At 56.6% G+C, this 27,549-nt stretch overlaps 2 protein-coding genes across 5 annotated transcripts; both read right to left on the bottom strand.

The window, feature by feature from the left end:
* Window positions 1-6,145: 6,145 nt before the first annotated feature.
* MAP4K2 (mitogen-activated protein kinase kinase kinase kinase 2) lies at window positions 6,146-18,366 on the bottom strand. 3 transcript variants are annotated; one of them, XM_059931931.1, is made up of 32 exons: window positions 18,235-18,366; window positions 18,054-18,111; window positions 17,737-17,827; window positions 17,586-17,650; window positions 17,226-17,281; window positions 16,860-16,907; window positions 16,731-16,773; window positions 16,258-16,330; window positions 16,048-16,179; window positions 15,910-15,972; window positions 15,464-15,545; window positions 15,265-15,372; window positions 14,753-14,831; window positions 14,575-14,633; window positions 13,892-13,935; window positions 13,771-13,809; window positions 13,643-13,676; window positions 13,411-13,516; window positions 13,232-13,320; window positions 13,114-13,155; window positions 12,915-12,999; window positions 12,741-12,820; window positions 12,594-12,654; window positions 12,388-12,505; window positions 8,712-8,770; window positions 8,529-8,632; window positions 8,265-8,442; window positions 7,437-7,505; window positions 7,232-7,318; window positions 6,915-6,985; window positions 6,760-6,815; window positions 6,146-6,656 (listed from the first exon to the last, which is right to left on the bottom strand). In XM_059931931.1, the coding sequence occupies exons 1-32, from the start codon at window positions 18,328-18,330 to the stop codon at window positions 6,569-6,571; spliced, it is 2,463 nt and encodes an 820-aa protein (XP_059787914.1). In that variant the 5' UTR covers window positions 18,331-18,366; the 3' UTR covers window positions 6,146-6,568. The 3 variants fall into 3 exon arrangements, with proteins under 3 accessions (XP_059787914.1, XP_059787916.1, XP_059787915.1); XM_059931933.1 differs by lacking the exons at window positions 17,737-17,827; window positions 18,235-18,366 and having other exon boundaries at window positions 17,586-17,703; window positions 18,054-18,098; XM_059931932.1 differs by lacking the exons at window positions 16,731-16,773; window positions 16,860-16,907; window positions 17,226-17,281.
* A 607-nt stretch (window positions 18,367-18,973) lies between these two features.
* On the bottom strand, window positions 18,974-25,065 carry MEN1 (menin 1). Of its 2 annotated transcripts, none has more exons than XM_059931934.1 (10): window positions 24,976-25,065; window positions 24,117-24,577; window positions 22,927-23,135; window positions 22,609-22,737; window positions 22,282-22,322; window positions 22,119-22,206; window positions 21,420-21,556; window positions 20,862-20,997; window positions 20,246-20,410; window positions 18,974-20,025 (listed from the first exon to the last, which is right to left on the bottom strand). In XM_059931934.1, coding segments are annotated over exons 1-10 (1,851 nt in total). In that variant the 5' UTR covers window positions 24,978-25,065; the 3' UTR covers window positions 18,974-19,542. The 2 variants fall into 2 exon arrangements, with proteins under 2 accessions (XP_059787917.1, XP_059787918.1); XM_059931935.1 differs by having other exon boundaries at window positions 24,964-25,060.
* Between the last annotated feature and the right edge of the window lie 2,484 nt (window positions 25,066-27,549).

Consider the following 27,549-nt stretch of genomic DNA (forward strand, 5'->3'; position numbering starts at 1 on the left):
CTTCACCTTCGACCCTCGGGTCCGACGCGGAAGCCCTTGGTGACGTCAATCCTCGATTCCCTTGGTAACCCAGAACCGAGGGACGGGGGAGGGGCTGGCGCGGTTGGGTAAACCAGATCCGTTGACAACTCAGGTGAAAGGGGAGTTACTGTTTTTGAAAAAAATAAAAGTGGAAAAATCAAAAGCTATGAAATAGTCTTGTTGACGGATTAAGAACGATATCTGAGCCGATGGAGGTACACATATCTTACGTGGAAAGCAATATGAAGTTGTCAATTCCAAAATTAGTTTATTTTGATTAGAATCCCAACGAGGTTGGGGTTGATTAAATCATCTTTAAGTCATATAAAATAACTGAAAATAGTGGGGAAACTTGTAAACGAGATTATGGCGGAGCTTGCCTTTCCAGATAATACACAGTATAAAAGACAATAATGAAACAATGTGTTATTGTTGTAGGAAAAACAGATTAGTGCAACAGAATAGAGTCTGGAAATAGATTCCCTACAATATCTACCAAAAAGGTGGTATTTCAATTCAGTAAGGAAAAGATTTAGCTAGTAAATGGTATAGAGTCCTAAATCTAAACAATAGAACAGACACGATACAATTTAGGAGATTATCAGGGTCATCTAGGGGTAGAGACTTTATGAAGACAGGAAACTGAAAATATAAAGAAAAAATATACTTGATTACCAAAGAAAGTAAACCTATGATAGAAGTCAACAGACAATAATACATTAGGAAAATATACTTACCATACATATGATACAGAGCTAATATCTATAATATGCAAAGAAGTCTTGAAAACTAATTAGAAAAAAGACAAAAACAATAGAAAATGAGCAAACACTGAATAGGCAGGTCTCAGAAGAGCAAATCCGAACAGCCAAAAAAACGTGAAAGGTACTAACAGCCCAAGCAGGGGAATGCAAATTAAGGTGATAATGAGAAATCTTTAAATAACAATCAAATAGGAAAAAAAAGTGCTAACACCTACTATGAATTCTTTTTTGGAAAGCATTCTGTTATCTGTTAAAATTGTACCCCTTGCAGGAAAAATTAAACCTTTCAATGTAGCAGTCCAAGTCCTGGGAATCTGCCCCAAAGCAAGGCATGTGATTATATAATGTAATGAGTTCAAAGTCTTCCACTGCATTTACTGCAGCCTTGTTTGTAATAGCAAGAACCTGGAAACGAAGTAGATTACCATCAATATGTGAATGGCTGAATAAACGAGATCACCCATAACTGGGATTAGTAGGCAGCCTTGGAAAGCAGTTAATCCACCAGGTTGGTGAACATATTAATGTAACAGGAGGGTGATGCAGGTGGTATAGTGTAAACGTAACTTTCACATGCACTGGAAAACCAAAAAATTCACGGGACTCCCTTTATTGTGGTGGCCTGGAACAGAACCCGCAGTACCTCTGAGGTGTACCTGTAGATGGTAAATAAGCACAGGAAAAGATGCTCCACATCATTAGTCATGAAGGAAATACAAATTAAAACCACTATGAGATACCACTACATATGTGTTTTGAGTGGCTAAAATTAAACAAGACTGACAATACCAAGTGTTCGCAAGGACTTGGAGGAGCTAGAACTCAACTACCCTGCCAGTGGGAATGCAAACTGGTACAACCACCTTGGAACACAGCTTGGTAGTTTCTTAAAAAGTGAAACAAGATTTAAAATAATGTTTTTTTTTAATTAGAATTAAACAAAAAAGAAAAAAAGAGAAAAAAAAATGAAACAACACCTACCATATGACCCAGCCCTTCCACTAGAAAGCATTTACTCAAGAGAAATGAAAGTATATATCCACACAAAGACATGTACGTGAATGTTCATAGCAACTTTATTTGTAATAAATAGTCCAAAACTGGAAACAGCCCAAATGTGTATCAACAGGCAACTAGCTAAACAAACGGTGGTATATCCATATGATGGAATACTACTTGGCAATAAAAGGAATGACCATTAATACATGCAACAACATGGATGAACCTCAAAATAATGATGCTTAGTGAAAGAAGCCAAATAAAAAAAGGAATACATACAATATGATTCTATTTATATAAATTCTGAAAAATGCAAATTCATCTATAGTGACAGAAAACAGATCAGTGGTTACTTCAGGATGGGGAGGCAAGGAGGAGCAGGAGGCCCTGATTAGAAAGAGGAAGAAGCTTTGGGGGTGATGGAAATGTTTATCTTGATTGCAATAATGGTTTCACTGGTGTATATGTGTGAAAGTCATCAAATAGTACATTTTTAATATATGCAGTTCATTGTGTGCCAATTATACCTCAGTAAAGCTGTTTTAAAAGAAGCAACAGAAGAAAGCAGCTACAGAGGGACCTGCCCATAGTTTGTCACTGGAACATTGATTTCATTATCTCCACTTGATTTTATCATCTGGGAAAGGATTATGTTGCCTTTTTGGTTTTGTTTTTTAAGCCATTACAGAGGTTTTTTGTTTTGTTTTTTTAATTTTTATTGATTTATTTATTTATTTATGGCTGTGTTGGGTCTTCGTTTCTGTGCGAGGGCTTTCTCTAGTTGCGGCAAGTGGGGGCCACTCTTCATCGCGGTGCGCGGGCCTCTCACTATCGCGGCCTCTCTTGTTGCGGAGCACAGGCTCCAGACGCGCGGGCTCAGTAGTTGTGGCTCACGGGCCTAGCTGCTCCGCGGCATGTGGGATCTTCCCAGACCAGGGCTCGAACCCGTGTCCCCTGCATTGGCAGGCAGATTCTCAACCACTGTGCCACCAGGGAAGCCCGATTACAGTTTTTTTAAGTGTTTACTTTAAAATATCTAAACTTACGTTTTCTTACTTTTTTTTTTTGGCTGTGCAGCGTGGCATGGGGGATCTTAGTTCCCAGATCAGGAAGTGAACCGGTGCCCCCTGCAGTGGAGGCACGGAGTCCTAACCACTGGACCACCAGGGAATTCCCTCACATAGTATTCGATACATACAAAAGGCTGTGTGGAACCTTATGTGCATTAGGAACTGAGCTATAAATCGAACGCTCATGAACCCACCACCCAGCCTGAGAACCAAGGTATTACCAACACCTTTGCAAATTCCTGGGATCCTTCCTTTCCCCATTCCCACTCCCCTCACAGGGGCCATCATGTGAATTTTGTGCTTTTTCTTCCCTTGATCTCCTAAGAGTTTTATCACATGTGCTTAAATCACCAAACAATAGATGGTTTAGTTTTGCTTATTTTTGCTATCACACTGTGTGTCATTTTATGCAATTTGCTGTTTTCACTCAGCATTACATCTCTATGATTCATCTGTGTCATTGCATTATGTGTACTACAATACTTCCAATCCTCCCTATACCCTGCAGATAGACAGGACATGGTCTACCTGGGGAAAACACAGCTTAGCAAGCTCACCCAGTCCAGGGGCCCAACTCTAGGGCCTCCTCTTCACAATATCGCGCTCATTCCTTCACTCAGAAAGCATGATTGAGGGCCTTCTGTGCACCAGGCAGTGACCAGGCACTGGACATACCGCTGTGAGCACGGCTGATGCCCTGCTGTCTTGAAGCACACATTCTGGTTGTCACCTCTCACCTTGACCCTCACTTGACTCGGCTATGGGCCAGCTACCCGAACATCCTGGGGTGCCCTAGCCTCTTCCTCTTACCCACGGAATGGCTAACGGAGGCTGATCTGACCCATCCCAGAGGCTTCTGCCCAGGGACGGCAGTGTGACAGTAGCTGTCACAAGGACAAAGACAGCCAGCTCTGACCCAGCAAGGCCATTTCCAGGAATTTATCCTACGGGACACTTGAATACGTACACAGTGGCACTGGCATAAGAGTATTTATTGCTGCATCATTTGTAATAGCAAACTAGTAGAAACAACTGAAATTTCCATCAATAGGGATCTAACTACAGTTAATTCACATTAGTTATGGGAAACCCATACAGTGGAATACCACTAGCTATAAAAGAACAAAGTGGGAGGCACTGATCATGGAAAGCTCTCAAGGACAGATTTTTTTTTTTTTTTTTTTGGCCACTCACTCAGCTTGCGGGATCTTAGTATCCCAAGTAGGGATCGAACCCGGGCCCTGGGCAGTGAAAGCGTGGAGTCCTAACCACTGGACCGCCAGGGAATTCCCTCCAGGACAGATTTTAAAGGGCAAGATTAGAACAGTGTGTGGAATATATTACCGTGTATGTAAGAAACAGGGAAGACTAAAGCATACCATTGCTGCTTAAATATGCATAAGTACTTCCAGAAGGTTTATAAGAAACTGGGACCTGAATAGGAGACTTCTCATTGTATTTACTTTGTATTTTTAAAAAAATTGTGTACCTATGGCCAAGGGCTACCTATTTAAAAACACACAGATAAAATAACAATTTTGGTCTTTCAGTGCATATTCCCTGGCTTCTTGGCCTTTCTTCGGCTGGTGGCCAGACTTTGCTGGCAGCAAATATTTTATCAGGGGCCCCTGCTTCTCCCAGGCACCCCTGCTTTGGCACATTACATTCTGACACCCCCCAACCCTCCTTTAGAGTGTTGGGGCAACCTGCCACAAGGTGGCACTGTCTGCCGCCTGCTGCTCCATGGGCTGAAAGTCCTCTCCCGGTACCTGGGGTCAAGGGTCAGGGGTCTCCGTCCAAGGAGCAGGAGCTCACCTCCCCACCCCCTGCACTCCTTAATCCTGCACCTCTGCTAAGAAATCTGGAAAAACGAAGTTAGGAATCATATCCCAGTCACCCCCTCCATCTGGCCCATCAAATGCCCCCCCTCCCCAGGCTGGTGCAGACAAACCTTCAGAACTTGGAAGGTGCCTCTTTCCTTCCTTTGGGTCTCAGGGAGAACACAGGCGTGCATGCCTGGTTCACAGGAGCTGTGTCTCTGCCCCTGATCTGACTCCCTATTTCAAAACCCTCCCTTGTCTCTAAGAGAGCAGTCAGAGCTCTGCTGAAGGGTGGAAAAGGGGACAATATGACAACCATGAGATCGCCCGGGGTCCCCTGCCAGGAGCACTGGGGACTGGCATGCCATCTACCCAGCACACACCCACTTATCATTTCATTCATTTATCAAGTATTTACCAACAGCCCACCAGGTGTAGAGTTCTTATTCAAACACTTGCCTTGAACATCAGAAGGGAGATGATCGGGCCAAACTGACCCTGGACCTTTGCTCAAGCTCCTCCCCCAGACTCAGGCCTTCCCACCCTCCGCAGCTCTGGTCCTGTCTGTACAACTGACCCCTCCTTTAAGGCCAGCTGTCATCCTGCCTCCTTGGCCTCACCTGCCCAAAGGCTCTGGTCAAGAGCAGCCTGGTCAGTGCCTGGGGCCACAGGGGGCTCCCTGGCCTGGGGGCGTGGAGCCCGCTAAGAGGGAAATGTGGGAGAATGACGATGCAAAGCACAAGGCGACCAACGGGTGGACGAATGTGCCCTCGAGATGCAGGCTCCAGCAAGGACAGCTCCCCTCACTGGGGGCTGGTCCACATCTTAGTAGGGACCCCTCTGGGAGCCCAGGGATGGGCACTGAAGAGACCCTCTGGGAATTCTTGTTAAATGGACACAGGCTAATCTTCCCAGAGTCTAGCGTGGTGAGCACACCCATGTTCAGGAATCCTGGCCTGACAGAGCAACTGATATCCAGGCAGCAGGTGGGAGGCCGGGAGGCAGCCCCAGGCCTGGGTGGGGGATACAGGTCAGGGCAGGCTGTCTCCGAAGGCTGCAGCCTCTCCGGGGCTGGGTGGAGCAGCCCTTGGCAGGCCTCTCCATAGGCTACCTGGTGAGATCTCGTATGAGACAGGGGTGCTCGGATGAGTCCCTCGTTTAGTGCCTCCCCCGGCCCCATCTGCATGACTCCTTGGCCACAAAAGAGACCTCACACTGCAAGGCTGAGGGCTCATCCTGAGCAAGGGAGCCCAGGAAGACACAGCGACCCTGAGATGCCACGGGGGGCCATGGCCTCCCCCTCACCTCTGCCTGGCTCCCCATGAGAGAGCCACCAGAACACTGGTGGCCTCCCTTCCATGTTATATCCACGGCACCCGGTGCTACAGGAAGAAAGGTGTGCTGGAGGGAGAGGTAGAGGGAGATGAGGCAGGTGGGCTCAGCTCCCCCCAAACCAGAGGAACCAGTGGAATAAAATCAAACCGGCTTTAATACCAATATAGTCTCTCTTTTAAATACCATGTTCCCCAGGACAGAGCACAGGGGCAGGCTCTTGGCAGGAAGAGTGGAAAGGAAATGTGGAACCAAATGGAATGGATAGCCCCGGGCCCGCCCCCAACCAGCCCAGGGCCCCTGCCAGGGGGCACTGGGGACTGGCTGCCCGCCAGGGAGGGGGAGGTGACAGCAGCTTCCTCTGGTCCAGTTATTGCAGAGGTGTGGGGTAGGTACCCCTACCCTCCCCAGCCCCCAAACTCTTCTCAGGATTTCTGCCCGTCAGACCAGCAGAGCCGGGGCCTGGGCTCCTCTGATCTGGGAGGGGCCCCTCTGCCTAAAAGAACTGCCGCTAAGGCCTGGGGCGGGCGGGGGATGCCCCTGGCCAGGCCGGCCCGCTGGCTCAGTAACTGTTCTGATGGCCCGTGAGAATGTAGAGGTTGCTGTGAGCCCCCGGCTTGCCAGTGGGAATGCTTTCAAGGATGATGTCTCTGGAGGGGAGAGAACCGGAGGTGAGCAAGGTGGGAAGACACTTGGGCAGCTCCACCTGGCCTGGAGAGCGTCTGAAGGGGAGGCCGGGGCACCGTGTCCTACCTGTGGGCCCCAAGCACTCGGAAGATCCTTGTCTCGTCTGTGATCTCCTGGGTCACCTGGGAAGAAAAGGGGCACTGAGGCCACCCCAGCGGGTCCTCTCCTAAAAGGTGGGGACAACTGGGTGGGGAGCCACCAGGTTCCTGAGTCTCACTCACCTCATTAGTGTCCAGGCTGCGGCCTTGCATCCCGTGGCTCCAGAAGGCCAGCACACTGTCCTGCAGACACACTAGGAGGGGCCAGGCGGCCATCAGCCCTGCACCTGCCCTGGGGACACTGGCTCCCCCAGCTACGGCCTGGGCCCGGGTCTGGGCCACAGAGGTCCTCACAGACTGGGCCGCAGCTGAGCAGGGTGGCTCTCCAGAGGGGCTGGGGGACCTGCCTCCTTGTCCCGCTGCCAACCCCGGGCCCCGGGGCCACATCACGTGCCCCAGGCCAGGGATACTCCCGCCCCCACCTCCGTCTGCTCACTCACCCACAGTCTCAATGGGGAAGTCAAAGGTCAGCACAGGCGCCAGCGTCGCCGTGGGCTCGCCCAGCAGGTTGACGATCCTCACGCAGCCTGCACAGGGGGCGGGCTGGTGGGCGGGGCGGGGTGGCTCCCTTCTGGGGAGACAGACCCACCTGGCCTCCCTCACCACCCGCTTCCAGCCCCCAGCCCTGATACCAGGCACACTCACGGTCAAAGCAGACTAGGACTGTGTCCCTGTCCACCTGGATCACCTGCTGGGCTGAGCCCGGAAGCCCCTCTGCAGGCAGAGAAGGGAGACACGGCCTGGCTGAGCCACCAGCCCGACTCTGGCCCCAAGAGGAAAAGCTGGAGGTGTGCATCAGCCAGCTTTCACCACAAGTGCATTGCACAACAGCCGGGTGGGGTCACGATGGCCAGTCTCACTGCACAGCAGGGGAACTGATGTTTGGCAGCAAAGTGACCCATCGCAAGGGGCAGGGCTGAGGCCCAGGGAGGCTTGGGAGGGCAGGGGCTCTGCAGTCAGGAGAGCCAGGCTTCATGACTCGGTCACTGTGTGACCTCGAATCTCTGGGCCTCAGTTTCTTCATCTGTAACCCAGGCACGACGATGCCTACCTTGCAGGGCCATTGTGAGGATCAAGAGTAAAATCCCATGAGACCCCTGGCTGGGGGTCTGGGCCACCGCAAGGACTTGGTCCAGGGCACCTTCCCCTTTCTTTACCCACTGCCACTCACTCCGCTCCCCTGAGCTGTCCCAACACCCAGTGTCCTGCTTCCTTGCTCAGAATGGAGGCCTCTGGCACCCACCTTCCCCAGCTTGGCTCTGTCCCTCCAGCCCCTGCAGGGTTGGTCAGGTTTTCTTAGCTGCTGAGCTGAAGAGAGGCTGGGAGCTTCGGGTCCCCAAGGTCTCCGTGGCGCCGTAAGCTGTGAGGAACTTCTCCCTCTCCCTCTTCCTCTCCCTCTCCCTCTATATATATCACATGCACATGCACACACTCACACACACACACATACAGCAGCCTGGCCCTCCAGCTCACCGGGTGGGAGGAGGACGTCCGGCGTCAGGCCAGCCTCCAGCGGCAGGACATGGAACAGGACGCGGCAGCCGGGCCCCTCGGGGCCCTCGGCCCCCATGCACACCTGCGGTAGCTCCTTCCCATCCAGCACCAGCGGCTCCAGCATCCTTGCTGGGCTGGGCAAGGGGCTGGAGAAGTTCTGGGGGCAGCAGGGGCGCTCAGGTCTCCATTTCTCCTCCCAGAAACCCTGACACCCGCCCGGGGGTCCCCCCACCGGCCCCGCACCTTCAGCAGCAGGAACTTCTGCAGCGGCTCATACCACTGCAGCAGAAGCAGACTGGTGGGCAGCGCGGCCAGCAGGAAGGTGCTGCCTGTGTGGGGATTCCGCACTGCGAGAGAGGGGCTGGTGGGCCTGGGGCTGTGCCCACCCGCGCCCACCCGGCCCCGCCCACCTCACCCAGCTCTTACCCACGCGACACTGCAGGCAGCCTTTGGTGTCAGGAATCTTGGTGGACAGGGCAAAGCGCCTGTGGGGTGGCAACCAGGGCAGGCGTCACGGGTGCCACCCTGGGCAAGGCCCCCTGCAGAGCCCTAAGGGGCGGGTACTAACACCTTCCCCGCCTCACAGGTGGCAGACCGAGGCTCAGAGAGGTCAAGCCCCTGGCCCGAGTATCCGAGGAGCCATGAAGCTGTGAATTGCGCAGGATGTGACGCAGTGCTCGTGGCTCCAGCACCCCCTATACAGCCTGGAGCGTGTACATCCAGTCCAGGGGTTTGGATCACAGAGATACCTCTCACCGTGCGACTTGGGGCAAGGCACTGAACCTCTCCGGGCCTCGACTGCTTCACCTGCTTCACCTGCAGCTTCACGTGCAGTACCCTCGGGACTTAACCTCTCCGGGCCTCAGCTGCTTCACCTGCAGCCTGGGGATAACCGTGGTACCCCCCTCGCAGGGTCACAGTGAGGCCTAAATGAGTTAACTCAGGGGAGGAGCTTACAGCAGAGCCTGGCACATCAGGTGCCCTCACAAAAGGCTAACTTTTCTCATCCCGTTATTATTACTTTTCCACCTATTTTCAGTCATCGAAAATACTTTTTAGGCAAAGGCAGGGTGTAAGTAAAGAAATAACTGAGAAAACGAGGGTGTGGGAGGGCGGCAAGCTAATGCAGCCTCCAGCTCCTCCGGCGGCCAGAGCACTCAGGGCCAGTCCCCACCCGACACGCTGCAAGTCACAGATGAGCAAGCCGGGCGGAGGAGATGAAGACTCACAAAACGGCAAACGCCCTGCCCTCTCCTGCTTCAGCTCAGGCTATTCCATGGGGTGGCCAGTGGGTGGCTCACCTTGGTGCCGAGGGAGAAGTGGGGTCCCTCATTTGGTTACTGTCTGTCCCCCAAACCCTCAGGGGACCTTCCGAACCTGTTTCTTCCTCTGGGGAACAGGGCTACACGTCAGCAGCCCTGCCACCTCCTCCCAGTGACCCAGCCCTGTCTGCACCCTCTGCTGGGATGTGGGCCCCGCCAAGGAAGCCAGCACCTCTCTCTCCGCCTCTGTCCTCACTCTCCTCTCTCTCCTTATTCCTTCCACTCTCTTTCCCAGCTGGCCTTCAGATGGGACAGAGGCGGATATTTTTTGTTTTTTTCCCCAACAATTCGAGATCTCTGCTGTGATACTGTGATTTCCCAAACACACGCCCAAAGCTGCCTGTGACTTGGGCCTGTAATGGGCCTGTTTCCTGCAGGTCCTGGGCCAAAGCAGAGGTTGGTTTGGGACTGAGGTCAGGAAGCCCCAAGGCCACGGGGCTCCCGATGTGGTCCTCAAGCGAGCCCGCTGAATAATGGCCCTGGGCCCCTCATCTGCCCATGGCCCGGCCTCCCCCGCCCTCCCCACCGGCTTCCACCACCCACCTGTCATGACGATGTCTAAGCCCACACCCCAGCTTCCCCCTCAGAACTCAGCACCACCCCCCACCCCCCAGCCCCCGCCAAGGGCTGAGGTCCCACTTGCACATTTCAAACTCCATGTGACAACACTGAATTCTGCTCCACCCACAGCTGATGACAGCGCCATCCTTCCCATTGTCTAGGCCAAAACCTTGGAGTCATTCTTGACTCCTCTTTCTCTTCCATCCACCAACTGTCCGGAAATCCTGTTGGTTCAGCTTTCAAAATAAAACTGGACTCTGACCGCTTTTCTCCTCCTTCAGGGCCTCCCTGGCCCAAGCCGCCATCATGTCCCACCTGATGGTGCCACAGCCTCCTGACGGGTCTCCGCGTCCGCCCGCGTCCCCTCCAGTCTCCTCCCAGCGCAGCAGCCAGAGTGACCCGTGAAAACCTCAGTCACGCCACTCCTCTGCAGTGGCCCTCAGGCTGCTCTGAGTCAGGGGCAAAGCCCTCACTGTGGCTACAGAGCTCTCGGAGGCCAGCTCCCTCTCACTCCATCCATCTAGACTCACTGGCCTCCTTGCTGTTCCTCATACAGGCAGGCCGGCTCCAGCCCCCCAGATACCCTCAGGACTTGCTCTATCAACCCCTCCGAGTCTTTGCTCAAAAAGCACCTTCTCAGCGAGGTCCTTCCTGACCACCCTGCTCTTCTCCACGGGGCACTTTCCCCTCTGTGTCACCACCGCATAGACTCCTTCTCATGTCCACTGTCGTCTGTCTCAACAGGAGAGTCTGGGGAATATGAGGGTCTCCAGTTCCCAGGTGTATCTCACGCCCAGGACACTGCCTGGCGCATGCTAGGTGCTGAATGGCTGAATGAGGGACTCTACTGCCCCATAAACGCACCACACAGTCTGCTCTCTGGGGGTCTCCCAGTCCCTCCCTTTCCCTCCAGCTCACTCTGATTAGTCCCCAAATCCTGTCAATCCCACTTCCTAAATATTGCTGGAGTCCATCTAGTTCTCACACCGCCTGGGGTCACTACACCGGCCTCCTTTCCAGGCCCTCTCGTCAGCCTCCCCCTCCATTCATCCTTCCCACTGTCACCAGAGCGGCCAGCAGACGCTCCTGGTTCCATCTGCCCAGACAAGCCCCCCTCTCCTTCCCCCAGCTCCAGGAGAGGGCACGGGACGCAGGCCTGGGCCCTGGCTCCTCATCCCCTTCCACAGTGACTACCCCGGGGGTAGGCATGGACCTAAGCTAGGCCAGTGAGAACTGGCCCTGGACTTTTGTGGGGATTACTTGGAAACAGAGGTTCCAGTTCCACTGGGTTGTTAGCTAGTGGAACACTGGCCTGGACCTGCAGGCAGCCATCACTGGACAAGAAAGCCTGAGTGAGAATGAAGGTGACAAGAGGAAAATAGAGCCAGGAGATGCAGGAAGATGCCTGAAGATGCCATTTAAGCCTGGATCCAGCTGGGCATGCAGCTGACCCTACTCCTACACTAGCCGTTAAATTCCCTTTTGTCCTTAAGCCAGCGAGTTGAATCACCTGCAACAGGAAGAATCCTGATTGATGTACAGAGGGACCCTTCTAAGATGCTCCAGGTCCGCTGCCAGGCAGACAAAGCCCAGATCCTGGGCCTGGCGTCAACGGCAGGGCTCTGCCACCTGTGCAGCTTCCTCTTGGGCTGCTCCCCCCTCCTAGCTCGGGCCAAACACCTTTTAACTCCCCCGATCGCCTACGAGAATTCACACTTGTTCCTCCCACTGCTAGAAGGCTGTTCCCTAACTCATCTGCCTGGAAGACCCCCAACGCTCTGTCAAACTCCGCGAGCTCGCCTGGCCTCTCTGAGGCCTCCCCAGCCCTTCCAGCTCTCCCTCTGGCGCACCTCAGTCCCAGGAGCTGACTGTCAAGAACTCATTTGATTTGTCATCCCTAAGCCCAGCCTAAGACCCGGCGCATAGTAGGTTCTCAGGAAACATTTGCCCCACAGCCTACCCACCGCAGCTCCCAGAGCTTGCCAGGCACGTTCACATGCCCTGTCTCCTTCCCTCCCGACAGGCCTGGGTGCAGGGGGAGGGGAGGCTACCAACTGTATTGACCTATGAGGAAACCGGGCCTCAGAGAGGCCAAGTGACGTGTCTCAGATCCCAACAGTCTCAGTACCGGGAAAGGCTGCATTCCAGCCCTGGCTCTATCCCTTTGCCTCTCCCTCCTCCCTCATCCCCGCAGGGCCAGGCTCCCCAGGGTCCCTGACCTGGGGATGATGCGTTGAGTGAGGCGATTGGTGGGGATGGAGAGGGGGACCTGTTGCTGTAGCCGCCGCTGCTCAAACAAGCCTGGGAGGTCGTGGGCCCAGATGTGCGTGGATTTCCCTGCGGAGGGATGGGATGGAGGGGAGAGGGGCTCAGAGAGTGTTGGTGGGTGGGGCGCTGGCCCTGCCCCCGCCTGCCCCAACTGTACCTGAGAGTGACAGCAGCACGTTGTTCACGCAGTAGAGCCAGGCACAGCGGTGCGAAATCAGCTGGAGGCCACAGAGCCATAGATGGACAGGGGTCAGCACCCCAGACGCCCAAGGCCCTCGGCCCTCCCCCGCCAGCCGGGCCTCACCTTCTCCAGCGTATCCTCATGCAGTTCATGCAGGTTGAGGGTGTAGATGCCTTCCTCGGCCCCCACCACCAGGAACTGGTCTGCAGGTTTGGGTATGGGGTCAGAGGTCAGCCACGTCCCCTGGCCCAAGCGGGGGATTCCCAGGCTCCCGCTTCCTCCCTGCCCCCGGCCTACCCCGGGTGACAGGGTGAACCCAGGTGACAGCAGCGTGGATCCGCAGGGGGCAGCCATTGAAGACCTTGGAGAAGCAGGCACCCATCTGGAGAGGAGGCAAGAGGCTGATGAAGCACTAGGTGGGGGGGACGGGGCGGGGGAAGCCGCAGGCGGTGGGGCAGCAGGCGGTGCAGAGGTGGAGCCATGCGCAAACACTTACGTGCACCTTGGGGGTCGGGGGGAGCCCATGGCAGGATGACCTCTGGGAAGGAAGAAAGGAGTCAGGGCTACAGCCCCAGCCTCCCATCTCCCCGACCCCCGTTACTGCACCGCCTCACCTCATGATCTTCCCGGTGCTTCATGGTGGCCCAGGCAGTGGAGAGCAGTGGGGGGCTGTCAGGGCCTGGGAGAGGTGGAGGTGCGGTTCCTGCAGGCACAGACCTGCCGTGAATTCCGGTCCTGGACCACCCCCTACCTCCCAGGGCCCGCCTCCTGGTCCCTCGAGCCTGGGGCTCACCTGGGAGGCTGGATTGAAGGTCCTCAGCTGGAGGCTCAGTGGGGGACGGCTCCAAGAACGGGGCCCTCTTGATGGTTCCTATGGTGTCATCTGGGGAGTCCAGCTCCTGGCAGGAGGGTCAGGGAACCCAGCCCAGCTGTTAGCAGGGGACCCTGTAACTTACCCCCACTCCAACTGCACCCGCTATCGCACTGCCCCCCATCCCCATCCCCCGCTCCCCTTCTCTCCGTACCTTGAGTTCCAAGGCTGGCCGGATGGTCAGGCTCCTGTCGGGGACAAATCAGAGGGAGACGAGGTGTGAGATGTGACTGGGTCCTGAGCCCAGCTGCCCCCCACCTGCTCCGGGCCCTGGCCCCTCACCTTTCCTCCAGGGCCTCCTGGACTGACTGCAGCAGGCTCCTGGGTAGGAGGGGAAGGGATCAGAGGTCAGCCTTTCCTCCTGCCGCCCCCCCCACCGGCAGCTTCCCTCCCCCTCACTCACGCGCTCAGCTCCTCCTTTCCCAGCAGCGTCCACTCCTCTTCCCACTGTGGGGAAACCGAGTCAGAAAGACCGGAAGGGAGGCAGAGAGACAGACAGGCAACATGAGAGAGTGCTGGAGAGATTGTGGGAGAGAGAGATGGCAGACAGACAGAGATGGAAAGTGAGATCGGTAACAAGCAAGAAGACTGTGAGAGAGACAACAAGAGGCCGAGAAAGTGTGAAAAAGGGCCAAACAGACAAACAACGAGAGAGAAGGAGACAGAGAGACAGTGAGAGAGAAGGGCAGGGAGGGACTGAGATCGTGGGGGTGAAGAGAGATGCCGATAAGGAGAGACAGCGAGAGAGCAGAGATGGTGAGTCCGCCAGCCCAGCAGTCACAGCGACCGAGGCAGAGAAGGACGTGCCGAAGGGGGCGGGGGCGTCCTCAGACGAGTGACAGGCCCACGTTTTAGAAAGGCGTGGTCACCCTGCCACCCCCAGCCGACTGTCCAAAACAACCTGCGCCAGGAAGGAGCCCCCAGGCTTCCGGGTCCCTGGGCGGACAGGCCTGCTTGGACAGCTCTCCCGGGCCCGAGGGCCAGGCTGCTGCTGCTGCAAGGCTCCTGAGTTTGCGGTGCTCGGTCACCCGCACAGCTCCCCAGCCCAGCCCTGCGCCCCACCCTGCCACACCGCCAGCCCCTCACCGGCTCGTTCAGTGGGTCTGTTTCCTTCCTTCGTGGGGCGCCAAATTTCACCTGGTGAACTGGAGGGCCCAGATCCAGGGGTTAGGGCGCCAGAGCCTCAGGACCGACCCCGAAACTCTCACCAAATCCACACGCACAGCCCCCCAACCCACACAGCCCCCCGCCAAAGCAGACTCACACTGGATCTCTGAGGGGGTTCTCTCGGCTGGGCCATGCTGCCCCCGGGAGTGAATGGTGTCGGGAAACATGTCGTAAGTCTACGAGAGAACACAGACAGTGGAGACGTGTCCACGCCCACCTCACACCAGGTACTCCTTGAGCTGCTTTACACACACTGATGTGTTTGTTTTCACGAAAACGCCCTGAGATTATTGCGAGATTAAATGGCACCCTCGTTTCACAGATGAGAAAACCAGCACAGAGAGGCAAGTAACTCGCCAAAGATCACAGAGAAAGCAGAAGATGGCTTAACTAGGGTCACGGTCATGCTGGGCCAAGGGCAAGAACCTATCACAGGGGGGCGACAAGGAGGCAAACCAGCTCAGGGAAGATTCCTAATGGGTGGGCTCGACCAGACTGAAGCTCCATGTGCTGGAAACATACAAGCTGAAGGGACCTTGACTTCTGTCATCTCTGCATGCCTTATGACCAGACCAGGCCAAGACCCAGTCCCCAGCTGCTCTCACTTACCTCCAGGTCACAGTCTTCTGGGGAGGGGGTTCCCAGGTGGGGGTCATTGGCCTTGTCCAACAGCTGTGTGAGGAGAGCCCGAGGCAACTGCTGGGTCGTGAAGGGGTGCTGGAGGATGGAGGGGGTGCAGGTTGGTCCCTGGCCTCTGGGTCCCTGCTTCTGAGCATCGAGCCCCCTGCCCCACCCCTCTACCTCCCACCTGCAGGAGCTTCTCTGCTGTTGGCCTCTTCTTGGGGTTCTTGGTCAAGGCAAGCTTGAGGAAGTGATGGAAATACTGGGTCCTAGTGGGTACAAGAGACCCCACCCGCAGGCCCAGGTTAGCCCTCAGGCAGGCCATCCTGCCACTGCTCCAGAGGAGTCTGCTGGGCCTGCCCAGGAAGGAGCCAGCCCGAGGCCGAGGGCAGCTGGCCTGAGCAACACTGCTATTGCGAGCCGGCAGCGCCTCCGTCATCAACCATCTGCCCTTCTTTGTCCACACTGGTCCCCAGCCCAGAAGCAGGGCCCAGGCCCCTCCTGCGGATGGTCTGTGGAGGCCCAGAGAGGGCAGGGCCCTTGAGGCTGCACCCCGGGGGGTGGCAGAAGGCTCCTCCGCCCCCACGGGGCTGGGCTGAAAAGGGGGCCCCAGCAAGGGATGTGGGCCCTCACCAGCGAGTCTTGTCTCTCAGCTTCGGCGGCTGGAAGCTGCTCTTTGACATCAGCATCAAGGCCCTATGGAGACCACAGGTCAGGGGTCGAGGGTCACAGGGCTCTTGGGGTCAGGCAAGGGGCAAGTATTCAGCTGACCTCATGGGGTGCAGGTGGAAGAGAGGGGGCTGCAGCTCGCCCAGCTCGATGGCGGTGATGCCCAGGGCCCAGATGTCACACAGCTCATTGTAGCCACCTTTGCGCTCCACGGCGGCCACCTCCGGGGCCATCCTAGAGGCGGGGTCACAGACGAGATGGCCGAGTGCCCCACTGTGGCCCCCACCCCCTCAGCCAGAGGTGCAGGCTCACCAGTATGGAGTCCCAATGAAAGACCTCCTCTTCGCCACAGATGCCGTCAGCTCGCCTGACACCCCAAAGTCAGCTGCAGGGAGAAAGAGCTGCTCTCATCCGACCTCTGGCTGCCACTCCCCACCCACGTCCAGGGCTCAGGCTCAGGGTGCACTTGGCAGGGCTCAGAAAATAGGCAGCCCAGGTTCAGCCACAACTGCCACAGGCACAAGGCAAGGCCAGGTCCCCTCCTGGGAGGGGTCAAGCACCTTCCCTCCATGACCACGTGCCCGGTCCCATGTTAGACTCCCTACGGACCCAACCACATCCAACTTCTAACAGGAAGGGAGAACTGTTTCACTTTCTAAATGGGGAAACTGAGGCTCAAGTGGTAAAATGACTTGCTCAAGGACAAGCTGCACTTGAAAGTAGGCTCTAAGACTCCAGGAGCTCCCATAGAACCCTCACCCTGATTGTGTCCCCAGGGTACTGACCCAGCTTGACATCTCCCTGGAGGGTGAGGAGAAGGTTGGCTCCCTGTGGGAATGGAGGAGAGAGAATCCCGTCTGGTGCCCCCGAGAGCCTCCTCCTCCCTCCCACGATGCCCTTGGCCAGACCCCTACCTTGATGTCTCTGTGGATCTTCCCCTGAGAATGCAAGTGGTGCAGCCCCTGGGGACGAAGAGGACCCCCTGAGAGCAGCTACCCAGTATATCCCACCTCTCCTGAACCCCCTCTCAGGACGGGGGCCCCCCACCCAAGCTGCTTCCTCCTCCCCTCTCCCCAAACAGGAAATGACTGAGCCAAAAGGGAAATGGGCTGCTTCCGGCAACACGGCTGGGGCCCCTTCCCCCCAGGACCCACAGCCCCTCAGGCACCTTTGCCTGAGCACTCCACCCACCCCACCCCCCAACACACACACTGGCCAGCTGGGCTCCCTGCCCTGCTCCAGGGGACTGGGGGTGTAAGTAGCCCCATGGGCCCAGCTACCTTCAGTGCCTCTCGGCAGACATAGGCAATCTGCCGTTCCTCCAGGGGCCCGGTGGCTGAAATGGGAGGGGTAAGGGCTGGCAGGGGGGTCTGGGGGGATATGTTGACCCTCCCAGGCTCCACCCTGTGTGGGGTAAGCAGCAGGCATTGCTGGTGAAAGGGGAGTTGGCCACATCCCCTCCCGACATAGGCTGGGATATACAGCCCAGAAAAGGATAGCATTTCTCTCAAGGTCACACAGCTAGTGAGAAGTGGAGAGGGGCCCAAATCCAGGGCCCCAGCTCTCCCCTCTTGCCCTGTGTTGCGGTGGGGATGGGAAGAAGGCTGTGACCCTCTGTGGCCTGGAGTCCTGGCCCTCACCGTGGTAAATCTCCTGCAGGGATCCCCCTCCGCAGAACTCCATGCAGATCCACAAGCGGTCATTCCTGGGGTGACACAGAGCTGGGGTGGGCACATGGCAGGGCCATATGGGGGCTGCCTGGGGGCAGGCAAGGGGATAAAGCAACCTCACCTGAGGTAGCTGCCAATATAGGCCACCACATTGGGGTGGCGGCACTCACGCAGGATGGTGATTTCCTGCTGAAGGGAGCTGATGTCGTCCCCTGGGAAACACAGGGCATCATGAAGGGGGCCGCCTTAACTCAATGCCCCCATCTGCAAAATGGGCACAGAGTGCCTCTCCTCTCCAGGGCAGACAGGTGCCAGCGGACAGTACCTCCCGGGGCCTGCCTCTCAGGGGGTCTCGGAAATGTCAACTCTCACACCGCGCCCGCTCTTGCGGCCCTCTGCCCTCCCTCCAGCGCTGAGGCCCTGGCTCCGGGCCCTCACCTGGGTCTAGCTTGACTATCTTGACCGCGGCCAGTTCGGACGTGACCGTGTCGCGGGCCTGCAGGGGCGGAGGGGGTGAAGCGAGATGAGGAGGGGCGGGGCTGGGGGCCGGATCCCGCAGCAGGGCGCGGAGCGCGTACCCTCCTCTCCTCTCTCCCGCCCGTCCCGCCGCCCGGCGCACCTTGTAGACGTCGCCATAGGTCCCGGCCCCCACGCGCTGCAGCAGCTCGAAGCGGTCCCGCGGATCCTGCAGCGACACATTCTGCAGCAGCGCCATGGCCCGGCGCCGGGCGGGCGCGAGCTGCGGAGCCGCGGAGCCGGCGCGGGGCGGCGCGGGGCGGGGCGGGGCGGGGTGGGACCGCCGAGGCGGGCGCCGGTGGCTCCTAGGCCGCGGGGGCGGGGCCGGGGCCCGGGGCGGGGCCAGGCCGGGGATGCCCCGCCGCCCGGCCGGGAGGAGGCGCCCGCGGGACCGGCCCTCGGCGGCTAGGGAAAGTCCCGAGCCCGGGACGAGCTGATGGTGCCCTGGCTCTTCTGCCAGCCACCGGTTCCTTGCGCTCTACAGGTGGGGAGCCCGAAGCCCGGAGGGCCGGAAGGCATCGGAAAGAGGGGGAGCTCCACTCCCAAATTCCCAGATGAAACACGGACAAGTACTTTTTTTTTTTTTTTTTTACAAAATGTATTCATCTTCCTTGGAACTGAAAAATAAATCTATGTACAAAACAGGAAGCGATCAGGCTCCCCTCACCCACTCGCAAACCCCTGCAGATTTCCTCCAGAGTCCCCCGAGCCGGGATGGACCCCGGGGAGGTTCCCAGAGGTTCGGAAGAGAGGTCTGCTCTGATCTGGGGCCAGTTTGGTCAGGAAGCGGGTGGGGCTCAGGATTCGCATACGCCGGGAGCGGAGTTTCGTGTCCCGGACTCGCGACAGGGAAGGGAGGAAGCTAGGATTTCCAAGTTCTGGAAGCGTTACTTAGGTTCTTTGCGGTAGGGGGCTTGGATTCCCAAGGAATGGAATTATTGAAGTGCGGAAACGTACTCCTAGGGGCTGAGCGGGGTCCTTGGTTCCCGGGCTGTGGGTGGGACCTGCGCTCCTAGAGTTTAGGGTGAAACAGCCCTATGGGCTGGAAGCAACCCTGAGCCAACACTGGTTAGGCCGAAGGTTGGAGCCTCGGTTCTGAGATGGAGCCTGAGCTTCCCGGAGTTGGACCTTTAAAGATGGGTGAAGGACTCAGGGTAAGGTTTCAATTGGCCGGCTGGGATCCTGGGGGATGGGCTCTATATTCCAGTGACTGGGCAGAGCCCTCGATTCGGGCGCTGGGTAGTCTACTCTGGGAACCTGCAGCCTGAGTTCCGGGTAGGGGTGGGGCCTGGAGGCGGGGCCTAGGCCCCTAGGCCAGGGGCGGAGCCTGGGCTCGCTAGGGGGGCTGGGGTGGAGCCTCATCCTGATTGAGGGCGGGCTCCGAGTGGGCCGATACTGAGACCCGGGTACTTCAGAGGCCCTTGCGCTGCCGCTTGAGGAATGAAAGAGTGTAGTCACTAGGTGTAGACACCTTCTGCTTCTTCATCTGCACTTGTGACTGCGCCGTGAGCTGCAGCTTGATGGCGCTCGAATTGATCTTGGTGGCCACAAGCAGCTCCTTCATGCCCTTCATCTTCTCGCTCTGAAAAGTGAGCACCGGACCCTCCGGTGGCGGCGAGGCGGCGGGCGCCAGCGCCGGAGCCGCGCTGCCGCCTTCAGGGCCGCGGGCAGTGCTCGGGACGGTGCCTGGGGGCTTCCGGGGGGGTCCTGGCACCGCACCCTGGCCCGCGCCTGGGCCCTTGTCCAGCGCCGGCTTCTTAGGCGGCGGAGGCTCCTCAGGCTTGGATTCCCGCCGCGGGCCCCGCCGCCGGCCTTCTCGGGCTTCCTCGCCCCACGGCTCTTCTGCCTCGGCCGCCTCTGCCTCTCGGCTCACTATGCGTACCTTCTGCCGCACCTGGGCCGGATTTGGGGTGGGGGGGCAAGCGGAGGAAGAGGTTGCAGGCCAGTGGGTGGAACCCCAAGACCCGGCCAAGACCATCCTGTCGTGGAGCCTCGGTCTCACTTGCACCCAAAGAGGATGGGCAGATCCCCTTCAGGGCTACAAAGGTTCTGACTCCGCTGTAGCTGCTGTCACCACCTGTCCTCCCCAGCCACCCTGCACAGCTGTCCCTCACCTGTCCCTCAAAACGGCCTAGGGACTGCACAAGGAAGGTGGCCCAGCCCACGTGCAGCACGGGCGTGGGACTGCCCTCTTCCCATTTGCAGATGCCATCGTAGAATCGCAGCAGATGGGCGAAGCACTCTGGGTCCTGGAGGGCAGAACCCTGGCTCTGGGTGCCCTGGGAAAGGGGGAAAGGAGGGCACAGTTCAGACCCCATTACTCACCCCTCATCAGAGGGCACAGGCCAGACCTCTCGCCTGGACAAAGAGCCCTGGCTCTGGCAGATGTGAGCATAGATGGAGAGAATTCTTAGAACCGCCTTCCTTTTATAAAACCAGTCCTTAGCCAGGACTTGGGAGGAGGGAGGAACCATCCCTTACCTCCATCTCACCCCCTCAGCTGAATGAGTGACCCTGACAGAGAAAGAGAGGGGCTTCCACCCCATTTACCTCAACTCCTCAAACCCAAACCCAGGCCCTCAGCTACTGCATAAGAGAACACAGCTATCTGCCTGAGCTGGGCCACCTGTCCCGTGCCATCCCCAGTCCCATGCAGCAGTCCCACGTCCTGTGACTGGGAGCCCTGCTCAGGTGGGAAGGTGTACACAGGCTGGTGGTCCAGCCCTTCACCTGGGTCTGCTCCCCTGGCCGCTCCTCGCCGGCCTCCAACAGGCTGGCAGCCTCCTTCAGCAGGTTGGGGATGACATCATTGGCTACTTCAAAGAACTCCTTGTAGATCTCCTCGTCTTCACGGCAGTAGTTGTAGCTGTGAGAGCAGCAGGGCACTGTGGGGTCTCAGACATGGTGGGTACCCCCAGGGACCTGGCAGGGGATGGAGCCCCGGTTTCTTTTCCGGGGTCATCCAGGGACTGAGTGAACGGTTGGGGTCCTCACTCCAAAATGGTGGTGTCTGTCAGCCCAGAGCAAGAGTGAGGAGGGGGGTGGGGAATGCAGGTTCCACAGCTGGATGACAGTGGTTAGAAATTAGGAGGAAGGGAGGGAAGGAAAGGCGTGAAGCTCTCATCAGGGGTCCCTACCTCTTGGGTGATGGTGGCCTTGGCTGCCTGCTGACTGGATGGAGAGGGGATAGGGCTTGGGACCCAGGCCTCCCTCCTGGACGAGGGTGTTTGGAAATTGGGTGGAAGGGGAAGAAAGGCCAGGCTGGGGCCCCGTGGGGGGGATCCTCACTCCTGGATGACAGTAGCCGTGTCGGCCCAGGCCTGCAGGGCTTCACGCACATTGCGGTTGCGACAATGGTAGCCAGCCAGGTACATGTAGGGGTAGATGTGCTCATCCCGGTAGTAGGTCTTGGCTGAGGCAATGCCCTGGGGATAGAGCAGAGGGGCCTCAGGGAGACAGCTCCCAGCTGCCCCAGGTGGCACAAATGTCCCATTGGATCACACCCAGGAGGAGCAATAGGAAGATCCCAGAGAGTCTCATCTCCCACGTGACCTCACCCCGGGCCATCCTCTCTACCAGGTGTTCCTCCCTGGGTCTGTAGGTCTGCATTGGGCTGGCCTTCCAAGCCCAGCCCAATGTCCCTCCTACCCGCAGCCCCACAAAGTTAACACCCCCGCCTCAGTGCTCTCACAGTGTCTGACCTCCATTATACTCCAAGAAGGACAATGATAGGCAGTAGAAAAGGTAGGGCCGAGGGGACTAATCCGGGACCTACCACTCCCAGGCAGGGAACCCAAAACACTCCTCAGACAGCCCTGACTGCCCTGAATATTCACACGGTAAATACAAGATGGGGACTGGATGGGTGGTACCCCCCAATACACACAAAGTTCTTCTTGCCTCACCTGCCCCCTCCCAGTCCCCAGATAGAAGGGAACCCCAGCCATCGTTGCACCTCCCTTCTGTACCCTCCTGAGATGTCCCCACCTTGTGGTAGAGGGTGAGTGGGTCCGGCCGGCCAGGGGTAGGCTCCAGCTCCTCCAGATCTGCCAGGTTCCCCAGCGCCATAGGGTACCTGGGAAAGGCTCATGAGTCCAAGCTGCCCCCCAGCCCACCCCGAAGCCCAGCCTGGCCACTTCCCTCTACTGACCTTTCCAGATGTCCCAGGTCATAGAGCAGCCAGAGCAGCTTCTAGGGGCCAAAGGAGAGAAGTGTGAGCTGGCGGGAGAGAGGGGGGTCCTCAGTCTACCAGGCAGACGGAGGTCCAGCACCAGTAGGGACCTCCCACCAGGTGGGAAAAGCCAGAATTCAGAACTAGCCCCTTATTGAAGTCAAAGCGCTTTCATGTCTCAATTCTCCCCTCTCAAGAGCCCCAGGAAAGTCCAGGCCAGGAATGATTCACCCACATTACAGAAGGGGGAGCTGAAGCTCAGGAAGGGAAACCGCCCGGGCCCAGGGTCCCACAGGCACCCCTCACCTGCTGCAGCTGCAGCAGCTCCAGGGAGTCAGTGTGCAGGTCAATGGAAGGGTTGATGGCGCACACCATAAATGCCACCTCCATCTTGCGGTCACAGCGCATGTATGATCCTTTCAGGTACAGCCAGCTCTTGGGAGAGGACAAGACCAGATGTCTCACGATGGCCTACCTGTGCCTGCTCTAGGGAATGACGGCCAGGAAGGGGACCCTCCCCTTCCTGACATATGTAGGTGGTGATAGGAAGAGGGGAGCATGGCCCAAGAAAGCAGAGCTCCTTGGGTGGCTTGGGCTAGGAGAGTATGGGGAGGGGTGCAGTACCCGCTCAGCCACACCCGCGTTGACTGTCTGGCCTCTGCGGTCCTCGTTGCCCTTGCCATGCCAGGTGACCTCAGCTGTTTGTTCTCCATTGGGCCCAAACACTACCCAGGCATGGTCCTCAGACAAGGCCAGGTGGACATCCCGGAGACCCAGAGCCTGGCAGGCCCCCACCACGGCAAAGGCCACACCAGAGCTGTCCAGTTTGGTGCCTGTGGAAGGGAAAGTAATGAAAGAGGGTCCTCTGAGCTCTGGCCTGGGGGAAGGGACCAGGTAGTGATGGGCCATGCACCCTCCCACACTCACCTCCAAGCCTGTGCTCAAACCTCAGGCACTCCTGCCCGTCTTCCCTCTATCCCTTTCCTCCTACGTGTTCAGAGACTCTCCCTCCCCCTTTACGTTCCCCATCCTCAACAGGAGACCTTGGATCTTTTGTAGTTCCACCCAGCTTTTGACCCTGTCTCTTCTCTTTCTCTGCAACTGTATTATATATTTCTGCTAATTAAAGAATTTCCTCGTTTTATTGTACCTATTAGGTTATAACCGGGGACGGCAAAAACAGGACACTAGCCAACACTCTTTTTACACACCCACTGGCAGACCCTCCCAATTTCTCTCTGTATTCTTTTCCTGCTAAGCTCAGAAGCAGCCTCAGATTCCTTCTCAATATGGCACTCCAGGACCTGACTGCCAGTCAACTGGGCTTGGATCAAAGAGGAAAGCTCTTTGCAAGCCCTGAGCCTTCAGTTTCTTGAGGTGAAGCCCTGGTCTGTTCACTTTCAAAACATGTTCATAGATATTTCATGGAATTGGCTCAAATGTAGCCCGATTTTGGCTCCTCACTCCCTAAATCTGCTGCTGCCCTCTGTGCCTCAGGCTGGGCTGCAGGACTCCTGTAGCTGCTCAATGGCAGGGAGGGGGGTGCTGAGGGGGCAGAGGGTGGGCTAATGGATTTGGAGTCAAGTGACTGGGGTCCAGTCCCAGCCTTGCCATTCTGTGTGACTTTAGAAGATCACTTTCCCTCTCTGGGCTTCAGTTTCCCTAGCTGCAAAGGGGGACATAACACTTGCTCCACCTCACAAGGCTTACAGGTCTCAAAAGGGCTCTGTAAACCACACAGTGTTGTGAAAAAGTGGGCCAAGGTTCACACGTGAGACAGGATTCTCGCCCCTTGCCACCTGTCGGGCTCCAACCTGTGATGAAGCTGAAGAGGGACTGGATGTGGGCCCGATCCTTGAAGTAGGAGCGGCTGAGGCTGTTCCAGATGACATCGGAGACCTTCTTTACCAGCTCGCGGCTGGAGACGCCCCCCTCTCGCGGGTAGAGAGACAGGTCGACGGCGCCGCGGATCTGGGCGGTGAAGCGGGCATAGAGCGCGGCGATGATGGACAGGTCGGCCACGGGGAAGTAGGTGAGGCCGCCAGGAGGGTCGGGCGCAGGGCTGGGCTGAAAAGTGAGCTCGGGCACGTTGGTGGGGATGACGCGGTTGACAGCTAGGAAGTGCTCCACGAAGCCCAGTACCAAGGATAGGAGCACCAGGTCCGGCTCCTCTCGGCCCAGCTCGGCAGCGAACAGGCGCACCACGTCGTCGATGGAGCGCAGCGGGAACAGCGTCTTCTGGGCGGCCTTCAGCCCCATGGCGGCGGGCCTCGGCCTGCGGGCAAGCGTGGGGAGGGAGGGTCGGGTGGGCACGGCCCAGGAGTCCCCTTCCCAGGCTCGACTAGCTTTCCACACCCCCCTACACACTCACAGACACAATCCCTTGTTTCCCCGCCCCTTCACGCTCCGCTCATCTGCTCCCCCTCTTTCGTCGAAGAGACCCCTCAGCCGAGGCTGCGGGGCCTTCTTGTCCCCCACAACCCCAGGAGCCCCGGTCCCGATGGGGGTGCGCCCCTAGGACCCCACTGAGGACTCCCAATGGCCGCCCCGCCCCCTCTCTGCGCCCATACCCCCAGGGCCCTAGAGTCCGCCCGGAAGGCGCCCCTAGGCCAGGCCCCCCAAGTCCCAAGGAGAGTCCTGGCCTCGGTCCCCCGCGCCCACCTCCGCGCTTACATCCCACACAAGGCACAGCGGCGCCCGCCGCCTGGAGCCTGCTGGGAAATGGAGTTCCGCCCCCTCGGACCGCACTGCCTGCCGGGAAGTGGAGTCCGGGGCCCGCCCCTGTCCCTGCCAAGTCTTGAAATGGTGGCTGGGCCGGCCAGTCCGCGGTGGCTTATGGGAGTGGTAGTCCCGCTGCTCTGGGCGCTGCAGAACCCAGAGGTAGATGAGGAGCGGAGGCAGCGCCACCTTCCTGAGGTCCTCAGGGATTGGTCATTCCATTTCACGCAGACCCAGGTAGGCAGGGGAACCGCAGTGCATTCTGGGAGTTGTAGTCCGGAGAGTGAGCAGGCATCCTCAGCACTTGCTGAGCTTCTGTAGGTTATCACGTGTCGGCAAGATGTGATGAAAACGGGTACTTTTAAACACTGCTGGAGTACTGTAAACGTGTTCAGCCATTGTAGTTGGATATTTATCGGTATCCATTAACACGTAAATGTGCCTACTCTATGTCTAGTTTTCTGTCCATGAGAAAATCTAACACGTGTGCAAAGAGGAACATCTAAAGAACCATTGTAGTTATTTGTATATAAGAAGAGTCAAGTAGCTCTATGCATCCTAAAATGGATCTTCAGGGCAAATTGTAGAGGGGAAAAAGCTACAGAGCGATATGTATGATAGGGTAGTATTTATATTATCATTTTAAAACTTCAAAACAATACTAAATTTCTACAGAATCATTCATTCACTTATTCATTTAACAAACAGATTCTTGGTGCCCATAATGGGCCAAGCACTCAATCCCAGGCACTGGCTATGTAGCAGTGAATAAAAGAGATAAAATTCCTGCCCTACTTCACCTCTGTGGGTTTTTTCCAGAAAAACCCATAAGTCTAGCCTATTCATGAGAAAACATCCAGCAAACCCAAACTGAGGGACTTTCAGACTGCTCATACCTGACAGTTCCCCTCAAAAGTGTCAAGGTCATGAAAGACAAGGAAAGACTGAGAAACTGTTGCAGATTAGAAGACACTAAGGAGGCAGGACCACTAAATGCAACGTGGTGTTCTGGGTTGAATCCTGGACCAGAAAAAAAGGACATTAGTCGAAAAACTGGTGAATAGGGTGGCTGACTGTCCCAGCTTGCCCAAGTCTGAGGGGACTTCAGGGGAACGGGACTTTCAGTTTTAAAACTAAACCAGTCAAGTCTTGGGCAACTGTGAGCCCTACTTATGAAATTCAAATAAAACCTGTAGCTTCGTTTATAGTTTTCATCAGTAAGTTTTAATAAATGTACCATGTTGTGTAAGATGTTAACATTAGGGGAAATTGAGTGAGGGGTATATGGAAATGAGATCACCAAGGACTGAGTTCTAGGATACCCCTTCATGTAGAGGTTGGGAGACCAGGAGGAACCAGAAAAGGATTCTGAGAGGGATCAGCCAGAGAGATAGGAGGAAAACCAGATGGGCATCTGGTTCAGAAGACCAAGGCAGAGGGGTGATCAACAGTGTCGGGTGCTGCCCACAGGTCAGCAAGCTGAGCACCAAGGACTGACTGCATTTAGCTCTGTGAGAACCCCTGGTGACCACCTTAGGAGCAGTTTGAGACCAAAAGCCCAGAGTTCTTGGGCTCAAGAAAAATGAGAGGAAAGAAATTGGAGACAGTGATAATACACAACTCTTTCAGTGAGCTTTGCAGCAAAGGGAAGGAAAAAAATCAAGATGGCAGCTGGAGGGGGAAGAGGGTCAAAGGAAGTCATGGTGTTGTGGCTGTTGTTTAATAGGAGAGAATGCAGGACTGATGACCTTGAACGAGTAGAGAGGATGGGAGTTCCTGAGTGACAGGCTTGTACTTTGCTAGGAGCGTGAACACAGTCTAGCCATAATAATTGGAGAGAAGGGGACTTCCCTGGTGGTGCAGGGGTTAAGAATCCGCCTGCCAATACAGGGGACACAGGTTCGATCCCTAGTCCGGGAAGATCCCACATGCCGCGGAGCAACTAAGCCCGTGCACCACAACTACTGAGCCTGTGCTCTAGAGTCCACGAGCCACAACTGCTGAGCCCGCATGCCACAACTACTGAAGCCCGCGCACGTAGAGCCTGTTCTCCACAACAAGAGAAGCCACCGCAATGAGGAGCCCACGCCCCACGACGAAGAGTAGCCTCCGCTCGCAACAACTAGAGAAAGCCTGCGCAGCAACGAAGACATAACGCAGCCAAAAAAAATAAAGTTTAAAAATAATAATAATAACTGGAGAGAAGGCAGAATACATGGGTACTTTCATTTTCTCAATGAAATAGGAAGCCCAGTTGGTCTCCTTCCCAAATGCCACCTTCTCAATGAGGCTGACCCAGACCTGACCAGCCTACTTAAAATCACACTCTCCAACCCAAATTCCTCTTTCAGTCCCTCCACCCCACTCTACTTTTTTTTTTTTTCTTTCTAAAGCATTAACACCTTCTAGAACAGGGATTCTCAACCTAGGTACTATTGACATTTGGGGCTGGATAATTCTTTGTAGTTGGGGGCTGTTTTGTGCCCTGTAGGATGCTTGGCAGCAACCCTGGCTTCTGCCCCTTCTAGA

The sequence above is a fragment of the Balaenoptera ricei genome, chromosome 8 (genome assembly GCF_028023285.1).
Source record: "Balaenoptera ricei isolate mBalRic1 chromosome 8, mBalRic1.hap2, whole genome shotgun sequence".
In the NCBI taxonomy this organism is placed as follows: Eukaryota; Metazoa; Chordata; class Mammalia; order Artiodactyla; family Balaenopteridae; genus Balaenoptera; species Balaenoptera ricei.